Below are 21,004 nucleotides of genomic sequence, written 5' to 3'. Positions count from 1 at the left end.
TATATATATATATATATATATATATATATATATATATATATATATATATATATATATATATATATATATATAGGAGAGGTCGCAAACAGGAACCTTGGGGCACCCCATATGTAATTGTCTGTCTACCGTTGTGACAAAAAACGAAAAAGGTGATTACACCAATGGCGAGTGCCCTCTATTTTAAGATGTGTTCATCTTCCACCTACGTCTCACACGTAAGTCTATGTAACTTTTTTTTTTTTTTCGGTCAGCCCTTGAATTTACATTTGTAACTAATATATTTATACTGGATACCATTATCAAATGAGTTGGGAGTAACCTAAATTTGTGTCACTTCTCTGTAACAGACGCATGTCATTTGCGGACAAGTAATCATGCCCCATTGGTGACTGTTACTCAGAGATTTTACTGTACTAAAATCTATCTGGGTAATTATGTGATAGTGTATTTACAAATACGAATACTAACTTATTTAGTGAAATAATTTGTTGTTGTTGATATGTTCTCCATTCTCAAAGAATGTCTTTAAATCAAACAAGACGACGTATATTTAGACAAAAGAAAGAGCAAGAAGGACGATTGTCTCAGACATTGGCCAATTTTTATTTACTCAGTAGCATTTTGTACTTGTTACACAAATTTTACTAATATTCTTCGATCTTTGTAAAATCGAAAAGTGGGTACCCGTTGCTGCTTTTGAACAATTGGGAAAAAGAAACTTAATAATCAATCGAAATCTACGAGCGTAAATCCGCAATTTTGACATAATTCGTCTTACATTGTCTATACTGACCTCTGTCCTCGTTTATTTTATTGTTATGCTGTTGTGGTCATGCTATTAAAGTTTGATCCTAATTCCTCTATTTGTCTTCCTTTGGTTGTAGATAGATCACTGCTGCCCCATTAGAAGTTTGCACCACATAGGAAGGTGTATCAGGAACCATAGACAATGCTCCCGTATTATGCCGAAAGTGTTTGATGAATTGCGGCCCCTGATACACCTTCCGATCACAAAAACCGGATCACTGCTCGTTGTTCCTGATTAGTACAAACTTCTAATCAAGGATGTTATAAAATAGAGGATCTGCTCATACGTATCTTCATCATATGAACTCAATAAAGCCAAAAAGACAACCGTGCATCGTCTGAGGCATCACGTCTGATTGGCTACTCTCGTTTCCGAAATGATTGTTAGCTCGAAACATGCCGATCTTAGTGGCTCGGAGTGGGCAGAGTAGGTGTGGCGAAGCTGTGACGTATAGCTTCACGATTTTGTTGTATGGGCAGGTCCTCTATTTTATAATATCCTTGCTTCTAATAGAGCGGCCATGATTTATCTGCAACAAAAGGAAGACAAATGGAGGAATTAGGATCAAACTTTCATAGCATGACCACAACAGCATAACAATAAAATATGCGAGGACATGAAGGAATGTCAAAATTGCGGATAATTTTTTATTTACCCTCGCACTGTTTGAATGACTTGTTTTAATATCAAGAGGATGCATAGGGGAAGAGGAAGTTCATACTTAAATCGTAATCATATGTCATGTTTTTGGTGAGCATCATTTTCTCTACTTTGTTAAAACATAAAATAATAGTAAATAAAACACAATCATCAAAGGATCAGAATTCTTTCTCGATAATTACAATAACAAATCAGTAATAATGTACAATACAAAAAATGATTTACATATACATTATGTTACACATATATATTTACACAAATATTATGTACAGTAGTCGTTAATATATCTAAAGAAAGAAAAAGCAAAACCACAATCGAGAAAACAAGAAACAAATGTCTTTGCAACTGTTTTCCTATTTAAGTCTTTATCACAACCAAGCCTACCAATGAGAAAAGACTAATAGGTGGTAGGCCAGTGAACAATAGTACATAGGGCATGCTGCATACATTTGTAGCTTTGCGCCTTCTCTTGTTTGACGCCTCATATCTCAATAGAAATAGGATTAAATTTCTAAAGTTTAGAATAATCTTTAATGATTATTGACTGTATTTGAACCAACAAACCATTGTTTTTGTGTATGGTTTCAAACTAAGAATTAAATTATGTAATAACATTTATTTTATAAAAGCAACAGAATATACTGAATGGGTTTACTCGTAAAGTATCTGGATGGGTTAGTATTTAGAAACATATCACAGGCTTTCAAATTACTCAGTCTTAATGATGATCTATTGGAGATTATGTGAGCCATTAATCTCACTTAGGATAAGAAGAGTTCCGACTTACTGACCATATACTTATCGCCTCTGTTGATTTGTTTTCTGCTTACTATCTACAAGTTATGAATAATAAATAAATAAATAAATAAATAAATAAAAAAAAATGAAGATCAAGGTTTCTCAAAAATATATTCGTATGTGTGTGTGTAGGGGTACGGATAGGAGATAACATGAATAGTGTCCGGATTTTAGACAAAAACTTCGTCCGGTGATTTTATGGCATGCTAATATTAACGAAAACAGTCAAAACAGACGGATGGGGTCGATCAAGTTTAGAATTTAGTGTTATGTCATTATGCTGAAATCATATCTCTGGTTGATTCATATGGTTTTCAAGCACGCTGTTGGGAGAAGAGTCTATGGAATAGAAACCACAATCACCCAGACCTGAACCGCATGTGCTTTGCCATATAGAAAACATTGAAATCTAAAGCGACAGTTGTGAAAGTATGGAATGTGAGTCGCCTCTAGGAAAGGAAAATGGCTGCTCCCAAGATGCGAAGAACATAGGAGGAATATTTACATTAATAAAAGGTAGGGATCACCGCACTAAACTTTCTCGGTATAATTTCTTAAAACTAAATCATGTTGTGCACCAGTCACTCCCGAAACATTTATTTGTGAAATACAAACAAACTTATAAAGCGTTTCCGGGTATCTTCGTCTAAAGAAGCTCATGTTTATATAAAATCTATCCTTTTTCGCTACAATCTTCTGGAAAACATTCGGTTTTAAGACAAAATCTTGCAATGTATTGAAACAACATGACCTTTGTTAGATATTAAGACTGGCTCGTCTATATAGGCGAACTAGCGAGCCGCCTACTGCGGCAAATTTTAGGTACGACGCGGCAGGTGAGTTTTTCCTTTGCCTTGTGGAGTTTGTAACATTAATAGGAGGAAAATTATCACAATCTACAAGCAAGCTGTCCCGGATTCGATTCCCAGTGCGAACAGTTGGTCATACAAGTGTAAAAGATTTTTTAGCCCTGCCAACTTCAGTGAGGTTTCTCTCATTCACACCAGAGGAATGCCGAGATGGTACCTACCAAAACCGTCTCAGGCGGCTTCCTTCCTTCCACATTCCTTTTTACCTCCTCAATTCCCCGAGTAGTGTGATTGTCGAAGGACGTCATCCTTCACACATGACAGGCTAACATGACCACAGATGCCAAAAGCCCATACATCTAATTCCTAATCCTAATCCAACAAGCTATCTAAGAGTATTAATGCTAGCTACCATTATGGTATCTATGATATGGCATGGTAGCAAGCTTCACCGTGTACTTGATCGAAATCAAAATGACATTATCTTATGTTCAGATTAGGAACGCAATGCATGGGTAGGTAAAGGCCCTTTACCTTTAAACAAAATCTTTGAATTAGTTAGGCAACTTTGCATTCCTTTCCCATTTTACCAGCCCGCCTTATCTCTTAGAGGCAACACGCCCAGGGTGTCAAAATACCTAGAGCCGACCCTGTTAGATGTTAGATATCGTCTTCACTCACTTCATTTTTCTATCTTTACATTTCGTTGTTTTCTCAAAACGCATGTTTGTGTATAATTAATGACAAATAACTATTGAATTTACGAACAATTGTTTTTACATGAATTAACTACGCGTCGCTATTTTCAATTTGTGATTGACCTGCTCTTGGATTCTCTGTGAGACATGTTTGCAATAATCTTAGGAGATCTTCACGCAGTTTGTTTTGTTCTTCTAACACGTTAAATAATCTATAAACGAAATCGTCCACTTTTTCAGCCTCTTGTTCTAAGAATTCCATTATCATTTTAGGATCCACGTTCCACTTTAAACAAAACTCCTCTACGGAAGAGGATCTAACATTATCAGTATCTGGGAGACTATTGTTTCCAGATTCATTGGACGTATCTTCAGTAACAGATGACTGCGACGCCAACAAAGTCGATGCTTCTAGAGTATCGAGTGGATTCAATTCATTATCAGAAGACGACGACTCTTCATCTAAATATTCTGGATCAAGTTTTATCGTTTTGGGTTCACTACAGTCCTCTCTTTGAGTTTCCTCCTCTTCAGGCGATGAGAGTTCTACTTCTTCTAACTCGGCCATTTCGTTAGCAATCAACTCCCAAATATCACTAAAATCTTCAGCCTCCTCTTTCTCCGATGTGCTTCCACCTGGCTCTTCTTTTGCATTGTTTAGTACCAGCATCTCTGACGATGGCCCTTCTTCTGGAGGTTCAGCTTTAATATGTACACGACCTGGAAATAAAAACCAAATAATAATAAGTATCGCTAATAAAAGATAATATTTATTGCAGGAATAGGGCAATTGAAAAGCTGCGAAACCCTCTAACGCTTTAAGGGAATACTTACAGTTCTTTCTCTCTACACGAGATATTAATAGTGATTTGAAAGACATACGTTGATGCTCAAAGCACTGCTTATTCGAAGCCGCGATAACGAGTTATTTACTATGGAAACGTGATACATTACTCTGAGCTCCTAACAAAGCCTCGGTTATTATTTGATTCTTTTAAAAGAAAAAAGTGGGACGAGACGCACTTAGTTCCATGTTGATCAGTTTAGAATGCCGTTTCCAAAGTGATTAACAGGCGTGGTTGATGCTTTCTTAAATCCCCTTTCCCGGAAAGCTCGTCAACATACATAATGACAAGTCAGCTACTGAAGTACTTTGAAACGAAGTGATAAGATTTTTAACAATTCAATCAGATATTAGCAAGAATCGCCAGATATTGACTGAGATCTTTTGTGTCCACACTGTTCTGTTCCTTAAAGCTTAACATGTGTACAAAAGGAGAAATTGATATAAATATTGGGGAGAGTTGATCGAGAAAGCTGACAGTGAACAATCCTTTTTAGGGGAGATAATCACAGGTGATGAAGTGTAATGATACTACTTGCTTCATATTCAATCCAAGCGTGAAAGTCATCACCGTCCTCATGATCTCGAATAAAATACAATAGGATCTAAGTAAAGGGAAAGCCATGCTCTATTTTTCTTTGATTCTTAAGAAATTGTGTTGAAGGCAGAACAGTAAAGAACGAGCTGTACGCGTATAAGAATATTTTCTACCTTTGAAGGAGGCCGAAGATCTGGCGAAGTGGGCAATAGTATCTTTTTCATGATAATACTCCTGTCCACCGATTCGTGCTTGTCATCGAGTTCCTCGCCAAATATAGAATGTCCGCACTTCAACATCCAACCTATTTACCCGATTTAACCCACTACGAGTTTTAACTATTTCCTTGGATAAAACAACAGAAACTTTACCAACGCTAGTAAACGTATACCACCACTCAAGAGGATTATTTTGAAGGTGGTTGTGCACCGTGCTTTAAAATATTCATAGAGCCTGTCGATCTCAGGTGTGCGCTCGGAAAATATGTGAAACATACTTCAGTCCCATCCCCGCCGCCGTCTTACGGAGGAAACCCTCCCTTTGTTTAGGTAAAAGAAGTGAATTACCTCAGCTGTGTTGCTAATTTGCCATTCAGTCGTTTGGTCTTGACGAGTGAAGATCGTAGGCTACTTAGAATGGCTAACAACGACAGCGCACAGCGAAGTTCGTTTGAAATAATTCATTTTGGCAACGCTTCCGCATCCAACAATTGAAAGATCTCGGCCACAGCAACTTGTCCCTCCTCTTTTGAGGGAGGTACGGGAAAACACACATTGACAGCAGCGCAGAAAGGGGCACAGTTCAAATAGAAAGACTTTGGTAATGGAAATATGAGCCGAGTTTCCGAACTTTGAATGATTATTCGAAGCTTGAATTAATACTACCATGAAATGGAATTAAAACTTATTACTTTAGTTGCGTTAAACTCTATTTGGATCAATACTTGAACCAGTATTTCCTCCGACTACTTTGATAAACATCGTCGAGCTTCAGCTTCCGCAGGCAAGAACGATTCTTCTTACATCTTTTTTGTTACTATCTTCTTAAAATTAAGTAACTAAATATTTTGTATTATATATTTCTGAGCAAACACTTAAAATATTTTATAATCGTTACAATATACATGCCATTTTATTTGTGTTGACCGTTACTAGATACCGATTTACTTGGAACAAACTTACTCTGTAATAATGATACAGATCTTACCTAAGAAATTCCAAGATATGTTGTTTGTAATATAAGGGCATTCAAATGAAACCCGGTCACTTGTGTAAAGTAACGGTAACAATTGTATTAACTCAAAAATGTAGTTATACACAGTACACATACTCACACTTGTAATGATACACAGTACACATACTTAAAAATAGTCGCCAAAACTGTTGGCACATTTATCCCATTGCGACACTAGCCGGTCGATTCCATCTTTGAAGAAGCTAGTAGGCTGCTGTTGGATCCTGGCCTGGACCCAGTCACACACTTCGTCGTCCGTTGCGAATCGATGTCCGTGAATAGCTTGTTTGAGAGGTCCAATCACATGAAAATCACACGGTGAAAGGTCGGGACTGTACGGTGGATGTTCCAGCGTTTCCCACCGAAACTGCTGCAATGTCGTCTTCACCGCATTGGCCGTGTGTGGGCGAGCGTTATCATGCAGGAGGATAACGCCATTAGACAACATGCCTGGGCGTTTCGACTTGATGGCTCGTCTAAGGTTCTGTAAAGTGGCTTGATAACGCTGGGCATTGATGGTGGTACCCCGTTCCAGGAACTCGACAAGCAGTGGGCCCTTGTGGTCAAAAAAGAAGAACATCATGATCTTACCATAACTGGTGTGCGCGGACTTTGATTTGTTTGGAAGTGGTGAAGTCGCATGTTTCCAGTGCTTGTTCTGACGCTTGCTTTCCGGTTCAAAATTGTGACACCATGTTTCGTCCCCTGTGACAATACGCGACAGAAAGCCGTATTCCTTCTCATGATAACGTTGCAGATGACTCAAAGACAGCGCCATTCGAGTATTGCGCTGTTCGGCGGTCAGTTGGTGGGGAACCCACTGCGCACAAATTTTTCGAAAGTTCATGTGTTGATGCATTATGGTGTGGGCGGGTGCCCAGTAACCGATGGATCTCGTCCACGGTGATTCTGCGGTTGTCCAAGACTAAAGCATTCACTTCTGCAATCTCGGTGTGATGACACGATGAGCCTGTTCAGGACGAGCATAGTCTTCCAGTGATTCCCGGCCCTCAAGGAATCTTTTGCGCCATTCAACAACACTTGCACGACTCAGACTGTACTCACCGTACACAGCCTTCATCCGTCGATACATTTCACGGCCTCCAACTCCCTCCGCCGCCAAAAATCGAATCACTCCTCGTTGTTCCTGCTTACTCGCCTGTATGTTCGGTAGTGGACGATAACTTGTGTGACCACCTTCTCTTCGGCGTGAAACCACACTGGTTCTATGCAACGTCAAACGGTGCGCACGCGTCAGTCTCTCTACCAATCGATGGTGCCACCATACCCACAGTTACGTGGTGCCACCTTACATGTAAGGCAAAGTTAGACGCACTGACCAGGTTTCATTTGAATGTTCCTCATATAACAACACAATTTCTTTCGGATAACAAAATATATACCAATGGATTGTATGCAATATTTAGCTTATTGTAACCCTTTTAGACAAGATCCGAATCAACTGAAGATTTACACATCACCCCACATTATTTGAAACCTCGAGGCTTAGGATTTATTTTATAAATATGTAATGTAATCCCATTCTTTATCAAGATTACCCTTGTCCTTTTCGGTAATCAATTTTAAAAAAAGACCAAACAAATTAGTAATATTTCCTCCTCCACAAAGTCTTAGCTAATCTTTATTATAAGAACCAACTGCATTTACTTAACATTTGACATATTTGTTACGCCCAACCCCAAAATTTGATGATCTGTAACTCGGAAACCAAAGGTTTCCACTTGACCAAATTAGAGATGGTACACCGTCATGAACTCAGTAAGCACGGAAAATATTATGGTGTCCAGAGCTCTGGTTCCCGATTTATTGTACATCAAAATTGGGATTTTAACTCTCTCAAAAATAAGTCCAAATCCTCATTTTTGGTGGCTAATAACCTGAGAACCAAAGACCTGCATACCATAAGGTTTTACATGTGAACTAAACTCCTCAAGACTTATCACCATTGGTCAAGTTTGGTGAAGATTGGATAAGTTCTATCTTCATGACTAAACAACAGTTAAGTGATTATCCCCCCCCCCCGCACACACACAAAAATGGACTATGTAAAAACTCCAACTTTGATGGCCTTGATGGCCTAAGAGTCATGCGTCTCCACTTGATTAAATTTGAAATAGTGGTGGACATTGACGAGTTCAATATGAAATATGTTATCCAGATTTTTGGTTTCCGGGTTATTGGTCATTAAATTTGGAGTTTAAAGTTTTTTAAAAAATAAGTCCCAATCCTAATTTTGACCCAATCCTAATTTTGAGGACCCATAGCTCGAGAACTAAATATTCCATATGCTTACTAAAGCCTGTGAATGTCTACCATCATTCCTATTTGGTCAAGATCGAATTATTTTCATGAACTATGTACAATACATATTATCCTTGGGATTGAGTTTTTTCAAAAATAAATAATTAAAATAAAATAAAAAAATAAAGAAAGGACAAGATGTAAGAAAAATCATACCACCAAGGCAATGGATGCAGGAATTTATGCAGACGAAATATCGGTTCAAGCATTGATCCGAACAGGATTTAACGCAACCAAGATAAAAAGTGTTGTTTTTATTTCATAATAATGTAAAGTAGCGTAAAAAATTAAATCAATAACATTTAACACCAGCAGTTATGAGTTAGATGCTGAGTGGGCTTTGGAGCAATGCCTATATTGTATAGGGAACCGTAGCACTTGAAACAAATGAAATAACAAAACATGCGTATCAATTTGATTCGTAGTTCACACAAAGCTGACAACTTTGTCCTTGAAAATTATGCCTGCGTCCTGACCAAGTCTTTCAGTCTTCACTTAAGTCATACTCAACGAATACATTGAATTTAATAGTCTCTTAAAAGATATTTCAGGAGATTACACTTACCAGTAATCAACACACTAAATAGACAACACAAGACTGATAATGCAACCCGAAACATCAATTTGGTCTCATTCTAGTAGGACAAAAACATCTCTCACCTGAGAAATGATATTTAACCTGTTAAAATGTTTCATTGATTTTATTTCTATTAAAACAGCATTTTGTAATCCTGTATTTTTATTTTTAGCTGTGTTATTATGTATTCAGAGAACTACAACGTGTAACATATATTGTAACACTTTTATCAAGATGTCCCGCCAAGTGAACTTTGTGGTGGACAAACACCGTGTGCGTGGGTTTTCTCGGGGTTCTCCCGTTTTCTCCCACTTTCTTCATTCCACCATTTTCATTCATTACTCATCATCACCGTCTCCTTTAGCCTAACCGGCATAACCGTGGGACGTAAAACTCAAAGATTTCATTTCATTTTTTCATCAAGATGTCTACATATTCATTTTGTTTTGAATCATAAAATCATTAATACACAAAAAATAATCTACACGTTCTTGAATTGAGAACTGCTATACATAATACAAAGGGTGTTTACGGTATACTGAAAGTAATATAAAAATAACGTTACTGGTGCAACCAGAATATTATTCTATGGGTGGGAAGTGAAACAAAAATCCTTCGCAAATATGGAAAAAGAAAGTAAATATCTTGATGAAAATGAAATGAAATGTTTCAGTTTTACGTCCCACACTTATACCGGCTAAGCTAACGGAGACGGTGATGATGAGAAATGAATGCAATGATGGAATGAATGAAGTGGGAGGAAAAGAGAGAACCCCGAGAAAACACACGCATACAGTGTTTGTCCACAAAGTTTACTTGGCGCGAGCTTGGATCGAACCAGGGACCCCACGCACCAGAAGTGAACGCTCTACCATTGAGCCACCGTGCGTTAATATCTTGATATCTGTTCAGGAAACCCCGTTCAGTTAACTAGTTCAGGCAACTCCGTAGGTGCTGTTTAGTCAAATGTACTGGAACTGTAAATGCTGCCACGTAGGTGGGCTAAAGTTGATAAATAGGTATGTAGGTGAGTGATGATAAAATTATATGCCCTCTGAAAGCTCTGAGTTAAATTAAGAACGCTGCATACTTTTCTACAGTGTTAACAGTGTAGTGTAAAAAACTAAAAGAAACCTGGTTATCTACAACCCTTGAATAGATGGAACCTCCAATAGAATTAAATTATTTTATTTTATTTTTTAAAGTGTTTCCGTTTGACCATTCTAGGAGTCATATTACAGCCATCCAAATTTGTTGAAGTGGTTGTATTGATTTGTGATTTAAATATACGGTAAAAATCTAGATGTATGTGTAGATTTTGTACTGATAATCTTCACTAAAATACAGCAGAATTTTGAAAACTAACTTAAATGTTTTGCCTATTTCATTCATTTCCCTGAAAAATATTCCTGCAATTTCAATTAATCCATAAGCAACAGGTATACAAAGTGTGATTTTTTTTAAGCAGCAATTGCTGAAACTACAACCATTCGATGTAATTTATCCGATAGCCTGATCCATTGAGACAGGCAGCGTCTAGTTGGAACACGTTATGACTTGTCAATCAGTGTCCAGAGCCGCTAAAGTGAGGTTGTGTTTATCGTGTCTGTAGCACCTGATGGATTTCGAACAACGCGTCAACATTAAGTTCTGTTTTAAGTTCCAAAAAAAAGTTCCAAAGAAACTGCATGAAGCGATAATGTTGTAACTCTGATGACTATTACAAATGCAATGAGTGATTTAAAAGCGGAAATGAGTCAGTAGAAGACGAGCAACGTTCGGAAGTCCACTAATCTCAAAAAACAAAGGAAAGTGGCAAATATTGTTCGTTCAAAAAGGTGAATAACTATTCGAGAGCCTTTAAAAGAATTAAACATCTGGTACGGATCCGTACAAAATATTTTAACCACCGATTTGGAAATCAGAAGAGTGAGTGCGAAATTCGTTCTCCAAGTTTTGACTGACAAACAGGAGTTTTTCGCCAAAACAATATTCCTGTCTGTCCACATCCACCGTACTCTCCAGATATAACATGACTCGAATTCTAGCTCTACCCAAAACTTGAAACAGTGCTTAAAGGAAAATGTTCTGACACCATTCCTGACATTGAGAGGGCCACGATAGAGCACTTGAACGCCCTTCTAAAAGAAGCCTTCCACAAATACTTCCAGTCATGGATTCAACGTTGGGATAAGTGCATTGTTAGCCAAGGACAGTACACTGAAGGAGATTAAATCAAATTCCATGTAAGGTTATTACTTTGTTGCTAATAAAATTATTCATCGCATTTTTTTTTATTACACCTCGTAGATACGTTCATAACGGTACGATTTTTAACAAATAAGTAAGTATAAACCCGCATTTCTACGTAAACTTAGTTTGTGTATAATCAGAACGATACTTATGTACACTTGGAAGCATGTACCACATATTGAAGCATGGAAGCTACCCACATATTGAAAGTAGTTATGAGTATGAAAGCCATGAGAAATACATTGTACATTGGAACATAATTACCTCTACGTTTGGCGGCGACTTTCTTACGAAAACTATTTCCACTTCTAGGTAGTCGTCTTCGTCGTTTCTTCGCTCTCTCTATATACTTTTTGAGCCTTAGATATTGCTCTGGCAGGCCGTCATCTGTAAGTACAAACCAAGTAAGTATCACTACATGCAATGTTACGTAAGAAAACTGATTTCCATCATTTCATATAGTTAGAAATGTTAAGAAAAGCTTTGCTAATTACTTATAAAACATTCTGAAACCAAGTTGAAGGCTTACTTGATTAGCTTTCCACGACATGAAAAAACTAAACCCATCAATCATCGGTATATTACAAATGAATGCCAGATCGATATCAATTATGAAAATTGGGTCAAGCCTTTAATAAAATAAAATAAAATAATAATGTTTCAAACTTATCATTGGCTTTTTTTACTAGGCATATAAAGGAACGGGAAGAGAAAGGAATAAAAAGAAAGGAAAAACCAACATTGATCAGTCTCACGAATACAGAAATTTAAAATCAATCTTTCCCTAGATACCTCGCCAAATTGACTTCTTAAGTGGCCATACTACATAGTATCAGGGTTGCTAGGTTCTGGACCACTAGGATACCTTGCACATTTAGGAACTACTGAGTACGAGGCATGCTACTTCGGAACGTGGTAACCCTGATACCGTATATTAGTTCCAAGAGGCGGAATGCAATTGTTAAACATATCTATATATAGGGTCCGGAGAAAAATGACAAAGTTGGGATAAAAACTGCTCATATCTACAAACATATTGATCACACCGAAGAAATTCCTCTGCAAAATTACCTAATAATATACGAAGACTCAGTTTTAATAAACTTCCCGTTCTTTACTAAGATAATTATCTTTTCTTAAAAAAAAAAAAAAAGAAAAAGTTTTAAGATGAAAGAGTTTTAACGACGAGTGATCAAAAAGTAAGGTTACATAACATACAGTAAAACGTGTATATATTATTTTATACAACCAATACAGCCAACAGATAGCACATACATGAGGTTATTTTTCGACATAGTCTGTATATCGGTTGAGACACTTGCCGCATCGTGGGATAAGTTTGAAGATTCACTCCTGGTAAAAATGTCCTCGCGTGTTCAGCCACATTGTCACGAAGTGTTTTACCTCCTCGTGTGAAGTGAAGCAACGACTTCCGAGGTACTCCTTCAAGTACGGGAACAGGCAGGTGAAAGTCGCTTGGAGCGAGGTACAGGTTGTAGCGAGGACCTCAATCAGTTCCTTAACGCAAGCTCTGTTCAAGTCTGTTGATGCCGTGCTGGGTCGGCCACTGCGCTTCTCGCCGGTGACGTTTACTCTACCAGCCCAAACTTTAGACACCATTCTGCGACATGCTGGCGAGACATTACAGTCTCTCCGTAAACCTCTACCAGCTGCCGGTAAATTTTAGCCGCGGTTTCATGTTTCGCCCACAGAAATCGAATAACTGAACGGACTTCTTCGCGAGATCAGTTCTCCAAACGAGTCGCCATTTATGTTTACCTACAACTAGCGCCGCAAGTAGCGGGTGGCTGAAACTCTGCACAGTTGCCAACTCTATGTATTAAAATAATCGCACACTCCTCATTCCTCTATAACAGACGAAACTTCAGAAATATTGGCCTTGTAACCTTAGTTTCTGATCCTCCCTCGTAATTAAAAGACAGGGAAAGCAACTACCTCTCATGCCAAAGGTAAAAGTCCCAGCGCTAGGATAAATTTGTAATGACGCTTGTTAAAACTAATTCAAGAATGCGGAATCCAATTCTTTAACATATTTATCCATTGGGCCGGGAGAAAAATGACCTCAAAGTTGAGATAAAAATTTGCTCATATCTATAATTATATTGATCAGAAAGAATAATTTCCTCTACAAACATATATAATCATATACGAAGAATCAGTTTTAATAAACTTCCCGTTCTTCTTTACTAAGGTAACTTATTATTATTATTATTATTATTATTATTATTATTATTATTATTATTATTATTATTATTATTATTATTTTATTATTATTTTAGTTTTAAAATGAAAGAGAAGTTATTACATAAATACAATAAAAGGCGTGATCTGTCATTGGGTACACAAAAATTATATAATAAAACTGAATGTGAATTTCTGTCTGATCACATTACGTAAAAACAATAACCACTAAAACAATTAATACGATATATGGCATAATTATCAACCAAGGATTATTTGATATTAAATTTATGAAAATACCTTTCCTAAGTGGGGAGAGCAGGGTCATAATTTATGCAATAATTAAGTATCATACCCGTCAAGTTAGAAAGATAAAATTTTGCATATACACTTTTCAGTGAAACTGAACGGACCCGTGTAATGTGTTTTCCAAAATTATCGTGTTAAAGGTAAAAGAAGTGCGGGTCCTAATTAATGCGAAAAAAAAATTGAGTATGATATGTAAAAAGAATCGAAATTAGTGTCCAATCCATAGTTTTCGGGATTGCTGAGATGAATGATAAAACTCCGAATGCCGTTTAAGTCCAAATTGATTCCCCATTCGCATGAAAGTTGAGGGGTAGAGTGGAAGGGATGACATGTAAAAATAATAGAAATCGAACGCTATTAGTGACCAATCCATAGTATTCTGAGTCGTTGAGATGAATAGTGACATTCCTAATGCCGTTTAAGTCCAAAATCATCCCCATCGGCTTGGGCGGTGACAGGTGAGGATGGAAAAGAGGTGACATGTAAAATAATCGAAAACGATCAATATTAGGGTCCAATCCATAGTTTCCGGGGTTCCTGAGTTGAATAGTGCCACAACCAATACCGTTTACGTCCAAATTCATCCCCATCAACATGGAGTGTGGATGGGGTGGAAAGGGGGTGAGATTACGGATTTTTCTTATTACACTTTCATTGTAATGCGTATTTAAAGGGGGAACAGGATTCAATACTTTCCACAAACATATTCTCATTTGAAGAAGGTATGATGCAGCTATTCTTTCCTCCCTCGAACTTCCAAGAAGGGATAACTTTATATTTCGTAATACATCTATCTATTAGAGTAAAAAACCATAAAAGAGTAAATCCACTATCTTCCTCATTGATTTACACAACAGATCTCTGAAACTATTAGGCATAGAACCTTGGATTTATATATATCCATAGGGTGAACCTGAAAGATGTGCACAAACTCCGGAAGGTGATTCATGACATCAATAGCTCGTGGATATGCTAACGTTTAAAACGCCAAAAAAACACCATACTTTGAAAAGTGCTTACAATGGTTTCGTATGCTCCATTGTTGCTCGTAACGACAAGCATTACAAATATGCTTCCACTGAGCGACAATTGAGCAGAGAAGGATGTATATTGACTACCGTAATCATTTTTCAAAGAATGGCGTTTTTAACTTTTTTTTAAAACTAGCATAACTATAAGGTATAGATACCGCCAAAATTTAAAAAACTATTTTCGCTTTCAAATTTATGCCACTGCATTGACCCTCTATGTCTGCACTTTCCAAACAAAACAAATATCTTGCCACATCTTCCACACTTTTTTGTTATTATTACGCAATATCTATATCAAATTGTCTTTTTTGGTTTCAATTTTAAGAATTATGATTTGATATATCATCTGCAGTATCTCTCAGACCTCGATTCAACTATCGTTAAATTTGATGCTATAGGCAGGACTATCTCTCTTGTAGGGCGGTAAAGTTCTCGTGCCAAAATAATAGGATCACAGTAAATGCTTATACAAATCGGGTGTGTTCAGAAACTTTCGAGCGGTAATATATATCTATATATAGTATAAAATTCAAGGTAAGTATGCAGTTTTAAAGCTATAGGAATGAAAAAAAGCATAATTAGACGCATATGAACACATTTGGACGGATAAATTTAACAACAGTCCATTGGATTCTGCGTTCCTAAATTAGTAAAAAGAGAAAAAAAAAAGTAAGCAGAAATTTATCAAGCGTGGGGACTTTTACCATTGGCATAGGCAATAGTTTTTACAAGGACAGATAACCCTATGAGTTTCTCCTTGAGTAGTGGTCTGATCAGTATTTCTTCCAGACATCTATTTTTTTTGGGGGGGCACAACCCCCGGAGCTCTGAGAGTGCACCCGGAGGAAACCAAAATAATACGACTATAATATAATAATAAATAGAATAGTACCGTTTGAAAATAATGTGTACTCCTCAGAATACTGTGTGCCTCCCCCCCCCCAGAACATTTTTTCTGAAAGAAACACTGGGTCTGATTGGTAGAAATTTCAACTTACATTTAAATTTTGCGAACATCATAAATTTGATTTTATTAAAATATCTCGGTGGCCTTTTGCTTCTGTCTTTGGCTATCTCTACGTGTTTCATATAATTGAGGAACATTCGCTGGAGATTTCTCCATTTTTGGTGGCATTTGACGCCAGCCACTTCCCTCGTTACATTTGGCAACGGAGATCCTAAGGCATGCATTTCATCCGCTATCATCTCCCACACTTTACTCCTCTTCAACGACCGACGTTGCAGTAAGTCTTGAAAGCGTTTTTGCTTTATGATATCGATTAACAAATATGTATTATTACAAGCGTTGTAGGCTGGTTGCTGCCAGAAGTTTCCAGATGATGTTTTTAGTCCCTCAACGGATTCGTCACCTGTTGTTAAAAGAAAAGAAAGAAGAGAATAAATATGAAAAATTAAGCAATTCTAATTATTACTAATAGTGACAAATCATGGTCGCTTACTCTGAGGGAAGAACATAGACTGAAAGTATTTGAGAACAAGATCCTTAAACGAATATTCGGACCCAAGAGGAACGGGAATGGGGAATGGCTGAAACTTCGTAACGAGAAACTACATAATTTATATGGTTTACCCAACATTGTTAGGGTCATCAAGTCTAGGAGGCTTAGGTGAGCAGGTCATGTAGCTAGAATGGAAGAAAGTAGAAACGCTTTCAAAGTCTTGACTGAAAGACCGGAAAACGACCAATAGGAAAACCTAGGCGCAGATGGGAGGACAATATTAAGATGGATCTCGCAGAGATAGGAATACAAAGTAGAAGCTGGATCGAATTGGCTAAGGATAGAAGTCAGTGGAGAGCTTTTGTGAACGCGGCATTGAACCTCCGGGTTTCATAGGCCATAGAGTTAGTTAGTTAGTTAGTGACAAAAGAAGTATCAAGACGTTCGTAATCATCTGCAAGGGAACAACTTTGCAGAAGTATGACGCCATGGCGAAATTAGATCTTTTCTGTCGTCATATTTAATTAATTATTTATTTTCTACTTGTGCAAACCGTTCTTATAAAACACTACACTTTGGATTTAAAATCATTATGCCATAGCAGAAATTACCTCATCCCTAGAGTTAACGTGGTGTCGTTTCAGTGGGCGCTTCATTTCTATTAAGAGAAGTCACTCGCTGCCTGATCTATAGAATATTGAGGATGAAGCAACTTCAGATGCTTTCAAACGACTTCATATAAAACAGCTTTCGAAATGGATGTACTTACAGAAATAAAGTCTTATAGTTTAACGTCCCATGATTATGCCCTTGAGGCTAAGGGAGACGCATTATTAAAGCAAGTGAATGATGATGGAAGAATCGGTAGAATGGGAATGTACAAGGAAACGAGAATACCCCGAGAAAATCCACGGACACGATGTTGTCCACCGCAATATTACTTGGCCACGGATCGAACTAGGGACCCCGCGCAACCTAGGGTAAGCGCTCTATCACTGAGCCACCGTTCCTCCTCCTCCTCCAATGCACTTACAGAATGAGCTGGTGTGTTGTAAGCTAAAATAAGTAATCCTTTTTTAACTTTAACTTTACTCTAACTGGAGTAAATTGAAATAACAGTCACATCATAACTATTTGATCCTGTTTCAGAGACGCTCCGGAAAAAAGGTAACTTAATCTTAGCGACTGACCTTTGCCTTTATTAGATTGATTCATTAATTCGAACCGTTCATTTTCTTAAATTTTTTGCCAGACATCAGTAATAATAACAGTGCTGTGAAACACACAAAATTGTAGCTACGCTATCAGTAATATGTAGCGCTATTTGTAGTGTTGCTGGGGCTAACCAGTTTTTGTTTTTCAGGCTCTCTTGAGAATAGAATGTCAAGTTGAAAAAAATGATCATCCCCGACATGTTCCATTGTAAAAGCTCAACGATGGTTCTCGTGCCGTGTAATCTGTGCAGTATATGAAGAGGACGCTATTGTTGAAAGGACTATCCTAGCACGATTTGACAGGTTCTAAAGTCGAAATTTTGATCTGAGCCATGCCCCCGTTCTGGTCGTTCATCCCACTTTGATAAAAATCATTTGAACGACTTGATCCACCGTGATCCAGTGAAAGTAACCGGAAATTGTCCTCGCAGATGAGAATGTGCGAGACCTTCAACATACGGAAATACTTCAAAAACTGGGTTCGTGGGTGCCTCATTCACTCAGTGCAGACACTAAAAACCAGCGTGTTGCCATATATGGTTCTTTGCTTATCCGCCATCGTAAATCCTGTCGTCCACATCAGCCCTTTATCTCATGTATTGTTACCGGAGAAGAGGTACCTGTAGGTGAGTTTTAAGCTGAGGATGGAAAGGGATGGGAACACCACTCCCACACATCCCAAGAAGACTGTTCACACAATACTTCAAGAAAGACAAAAAAAAATGAATAAACAGTATGGTATTATCATCCATATTGACAACGATAGAGCACATGTGATACACATCACAACCGTTATCATTCAGCAGCTTCAATGAGAGGTCCTTTCTGATCTGCTGTATTCCACAAATATGGTTTCTACAGATTACTATCTTTTCCGGTTTCTGTCGAACGGATTTCATTGCACATCGAAAATGAGCAGTTGCAAAACTTCATTCATGACTTCTAAGCATCCAACAACTGCCAGAACGTTGGAAACAGACTGTAAACAATGCGGAGGAATACATCAGTAATCCATTGTCTGATTAGTTCAACCCTTAAACAATAAATATATCCATTTGTTTCAAACAGCAAGAACTAATGAATGAACTGAAAGATGGCAAAGAGCTGTGTTTGCACTGATTGCTCATCTTTCTTGTTGCTGGGTCTTAAACGTACAACCACACCAGTCAGCTATAAATAAAATAAAATACTCTTCACTAAGCTCATAGCAGCCAAACATAGCTAGTAAAGTTAAATTTCAAATCCTTTTGAAAGAAGTAAGCAAACATGGTAACACTTTATATAGGTGCAGCTGGTGATATATGATCTTCCAAAACAACTCCCAACCCAACTAATACCAATTTTCATCTATAATATTTCCATTTGCTGCTTCTTCTTCATCTCTACCCCCTCTGTCAGAGAAGCATCTTCTTGTTCTAGAAACATTCGAAATTGCCATGTGATCAGTTTGGTATTGCTACTTTTACCTGGATACCTTTTTATACACCTTTTATTCCCCATGTCATGAATTTGCTTCGCCGATTTCTCCTAGAGATGCAGCAGGCATTTAATAACGCTCTATATTTCAATTTTGTCAACCGTAACATACTCCTTTATTCTATGTTAAAATAATAATAATAATAATAATAATAATAATAATAATAATAATAATAATAATAATAATAATAATAATAATAATAATAATAATAATAATAATAGTAATAAAGAAAATACAAAACTATGTATGCTATTACCATTACACAATCCGAGCTACTTTGTTGTTAGTTTCTTTTACGACAATTGCACGAAGTTTTTAAATGCTTTCTGATATTTACAACAGCACATTATTACAGTACCTTCAATACGAATCTATCTTGAACCTGTTAGTGTCCTTACATGTACAGTAAAACTTCTTAAGTTGACCACATTTCTAGCCTGGTCATCTGCTTACTTTGGTCACAAATAAATAGATATAACTGCATGTTACCACTACTCATTGGTTAATGAAGAGTGCCCAAAGTCGACAGATATATAAATTTCCAACAATATTGAAATATACTGTATACATTTCCAATAATGTTTAATATTATCACATCAAACAACTTTCGAGTCATATATCTATCTATCTATCTGCCTTTGATAAATATGATTTCTTGAACCATATAGCAGTTTAAATATTATGAAGGAGCGTGATATATATTTTAGGCATTATACAGGGCTAGCATAAACGAATCATTCATTTTAAAAAGGTCATATTTTCAAAAGTATTAGGATGTACATACATGAAAGATATACGAAAAGAACCAAAAACTCATCAAGTTTACATATCCTCTACAAATGTTCCCTTTGGTGACACGACACACGTCCAGACGTCTTTTTTCTTGCTTTCCCTCCATTTTCGACAGGTACTAACCTCGTACTGGCACACTGTCACACCCGATTAAGAAAGATAATGAACTCGTGCTGCCACCTGGAATACACAACACAAACTTGGTGAGTTTGTGGTTCTTTTCATATATTTTTCATGTGTTTACGGATAATATTTTTAAAATATAGTATTTTCAAAACAAATGAATCATTTATGCTAGCCCTGCATTAGGTCACAATATGTCTTTTCTAATAATGCTACCTGAAGTGTCTTCAAAGACTGATAATCCGCTGTTTGTAAGGTCGGATGTTGATGGATACTTCGAAGAAGAGTTTAAACCTTCTAAATCCAGGGATTCAGTTGTATTCATATCATCAGATTCCATTCCTGGCCTCATCCGCTCTTTAAATTTCTCGTATCTTTGAAGGTTTCTCCATTTCTGGTAACACTGCATACCAGCTTCATTCCTTGTGGCATTAGGTATGGAGGCGCCTCTCCTGCTCATCTCATCCGCGACCATCGTCCATACTTCAAGCTTCGTCTTCATCTTCATTTTGAGCAGGTCTTGGAACTTCTTCTCCCTCATAATGTCTTTTAGCACATCAGTGTACGTTGTGTACGTTTGGCCCTTGATAATTGGTCGGTGCCAAAATCTATCAGAAACCAAGCTTCTTACATCAGTGATTGTTAGACCTGCAAACAGACAAAATATAAGCACAATGAACGCTCAAATATTAGAATTGTGTTCGAATTAATAAACAGAATATACTTGTAGTAAAGTAGCAATGCTAACATTTACCTTGTTTAGATATTGATATTTTGATTTCTTTTCCGCCCTTATAATTTAGGAATCAACACTGTATGTAAATATGGAATGGCGGAAGGTGTGTGACATAACTTG

At 37.2% G+C, this 21,004-nt stretch overlaps 1 protein-coding gene across 3 annotated transcripts in view; it reads right to left on the bottom strand.

Annotated features, from left to right (window-relative positions):
- Window positions 1-1,618: 1,618 nt before the first annotated feature.
- Window positions 1,619-21,004, bottom strand: part of LOC145664998 (uncharacterized) — a 93,188-nt gene continuing 73,802 nt past the window's right edge. For 2 of the 3 annotated variants that reach the window (XM_081732182.1, XM_081732184.1), the window contains 4 exons: window positions 20,365-20,796; window positions 16,081-16,452; window positions 11,805-11,927; window positions 1,619-4,493 (listed from right to left, as the gene is read on the bottom strand). In XM_081732182.1, the coding sequence (XP_081588308.1) occupies window positions 3,865-4,493; window positions 11,805-11,927; window positions 16,081-16,452; window positions 20,365-20,796 (1,556 nt within the window). In that variant the 3' untranslated portion in view covers window positions 1,619-3,864. The remainder of the gene's footprint in view (window positions 4,494-11,804; window positions 11,928-16,080; window positions 16,453-20,364; window positions 20,797-21,004) is intronic. The other variant, XM_081732183.1, reaches the window with a different exon arrangement.

The sequence above is a fragment of the Thermobia domestica genome, chromosome 11 (assembly GCF_964235325.1).
Source record: "Thermobia domestica chromosome 11, izTheDome1.hap1.1, whole genome shotgun sequence".
Lineage (NCBI taxonomy): Eukaryota > Metazoa > Arthropoda > Insecta > Zygentoma > Lepismatidae > Thermobia > Thermobia domestica.
Note: the sequence above shows the minus strand (reverse complement) of the source record. Positions and strands in the feature narration are given on the sequence as shown.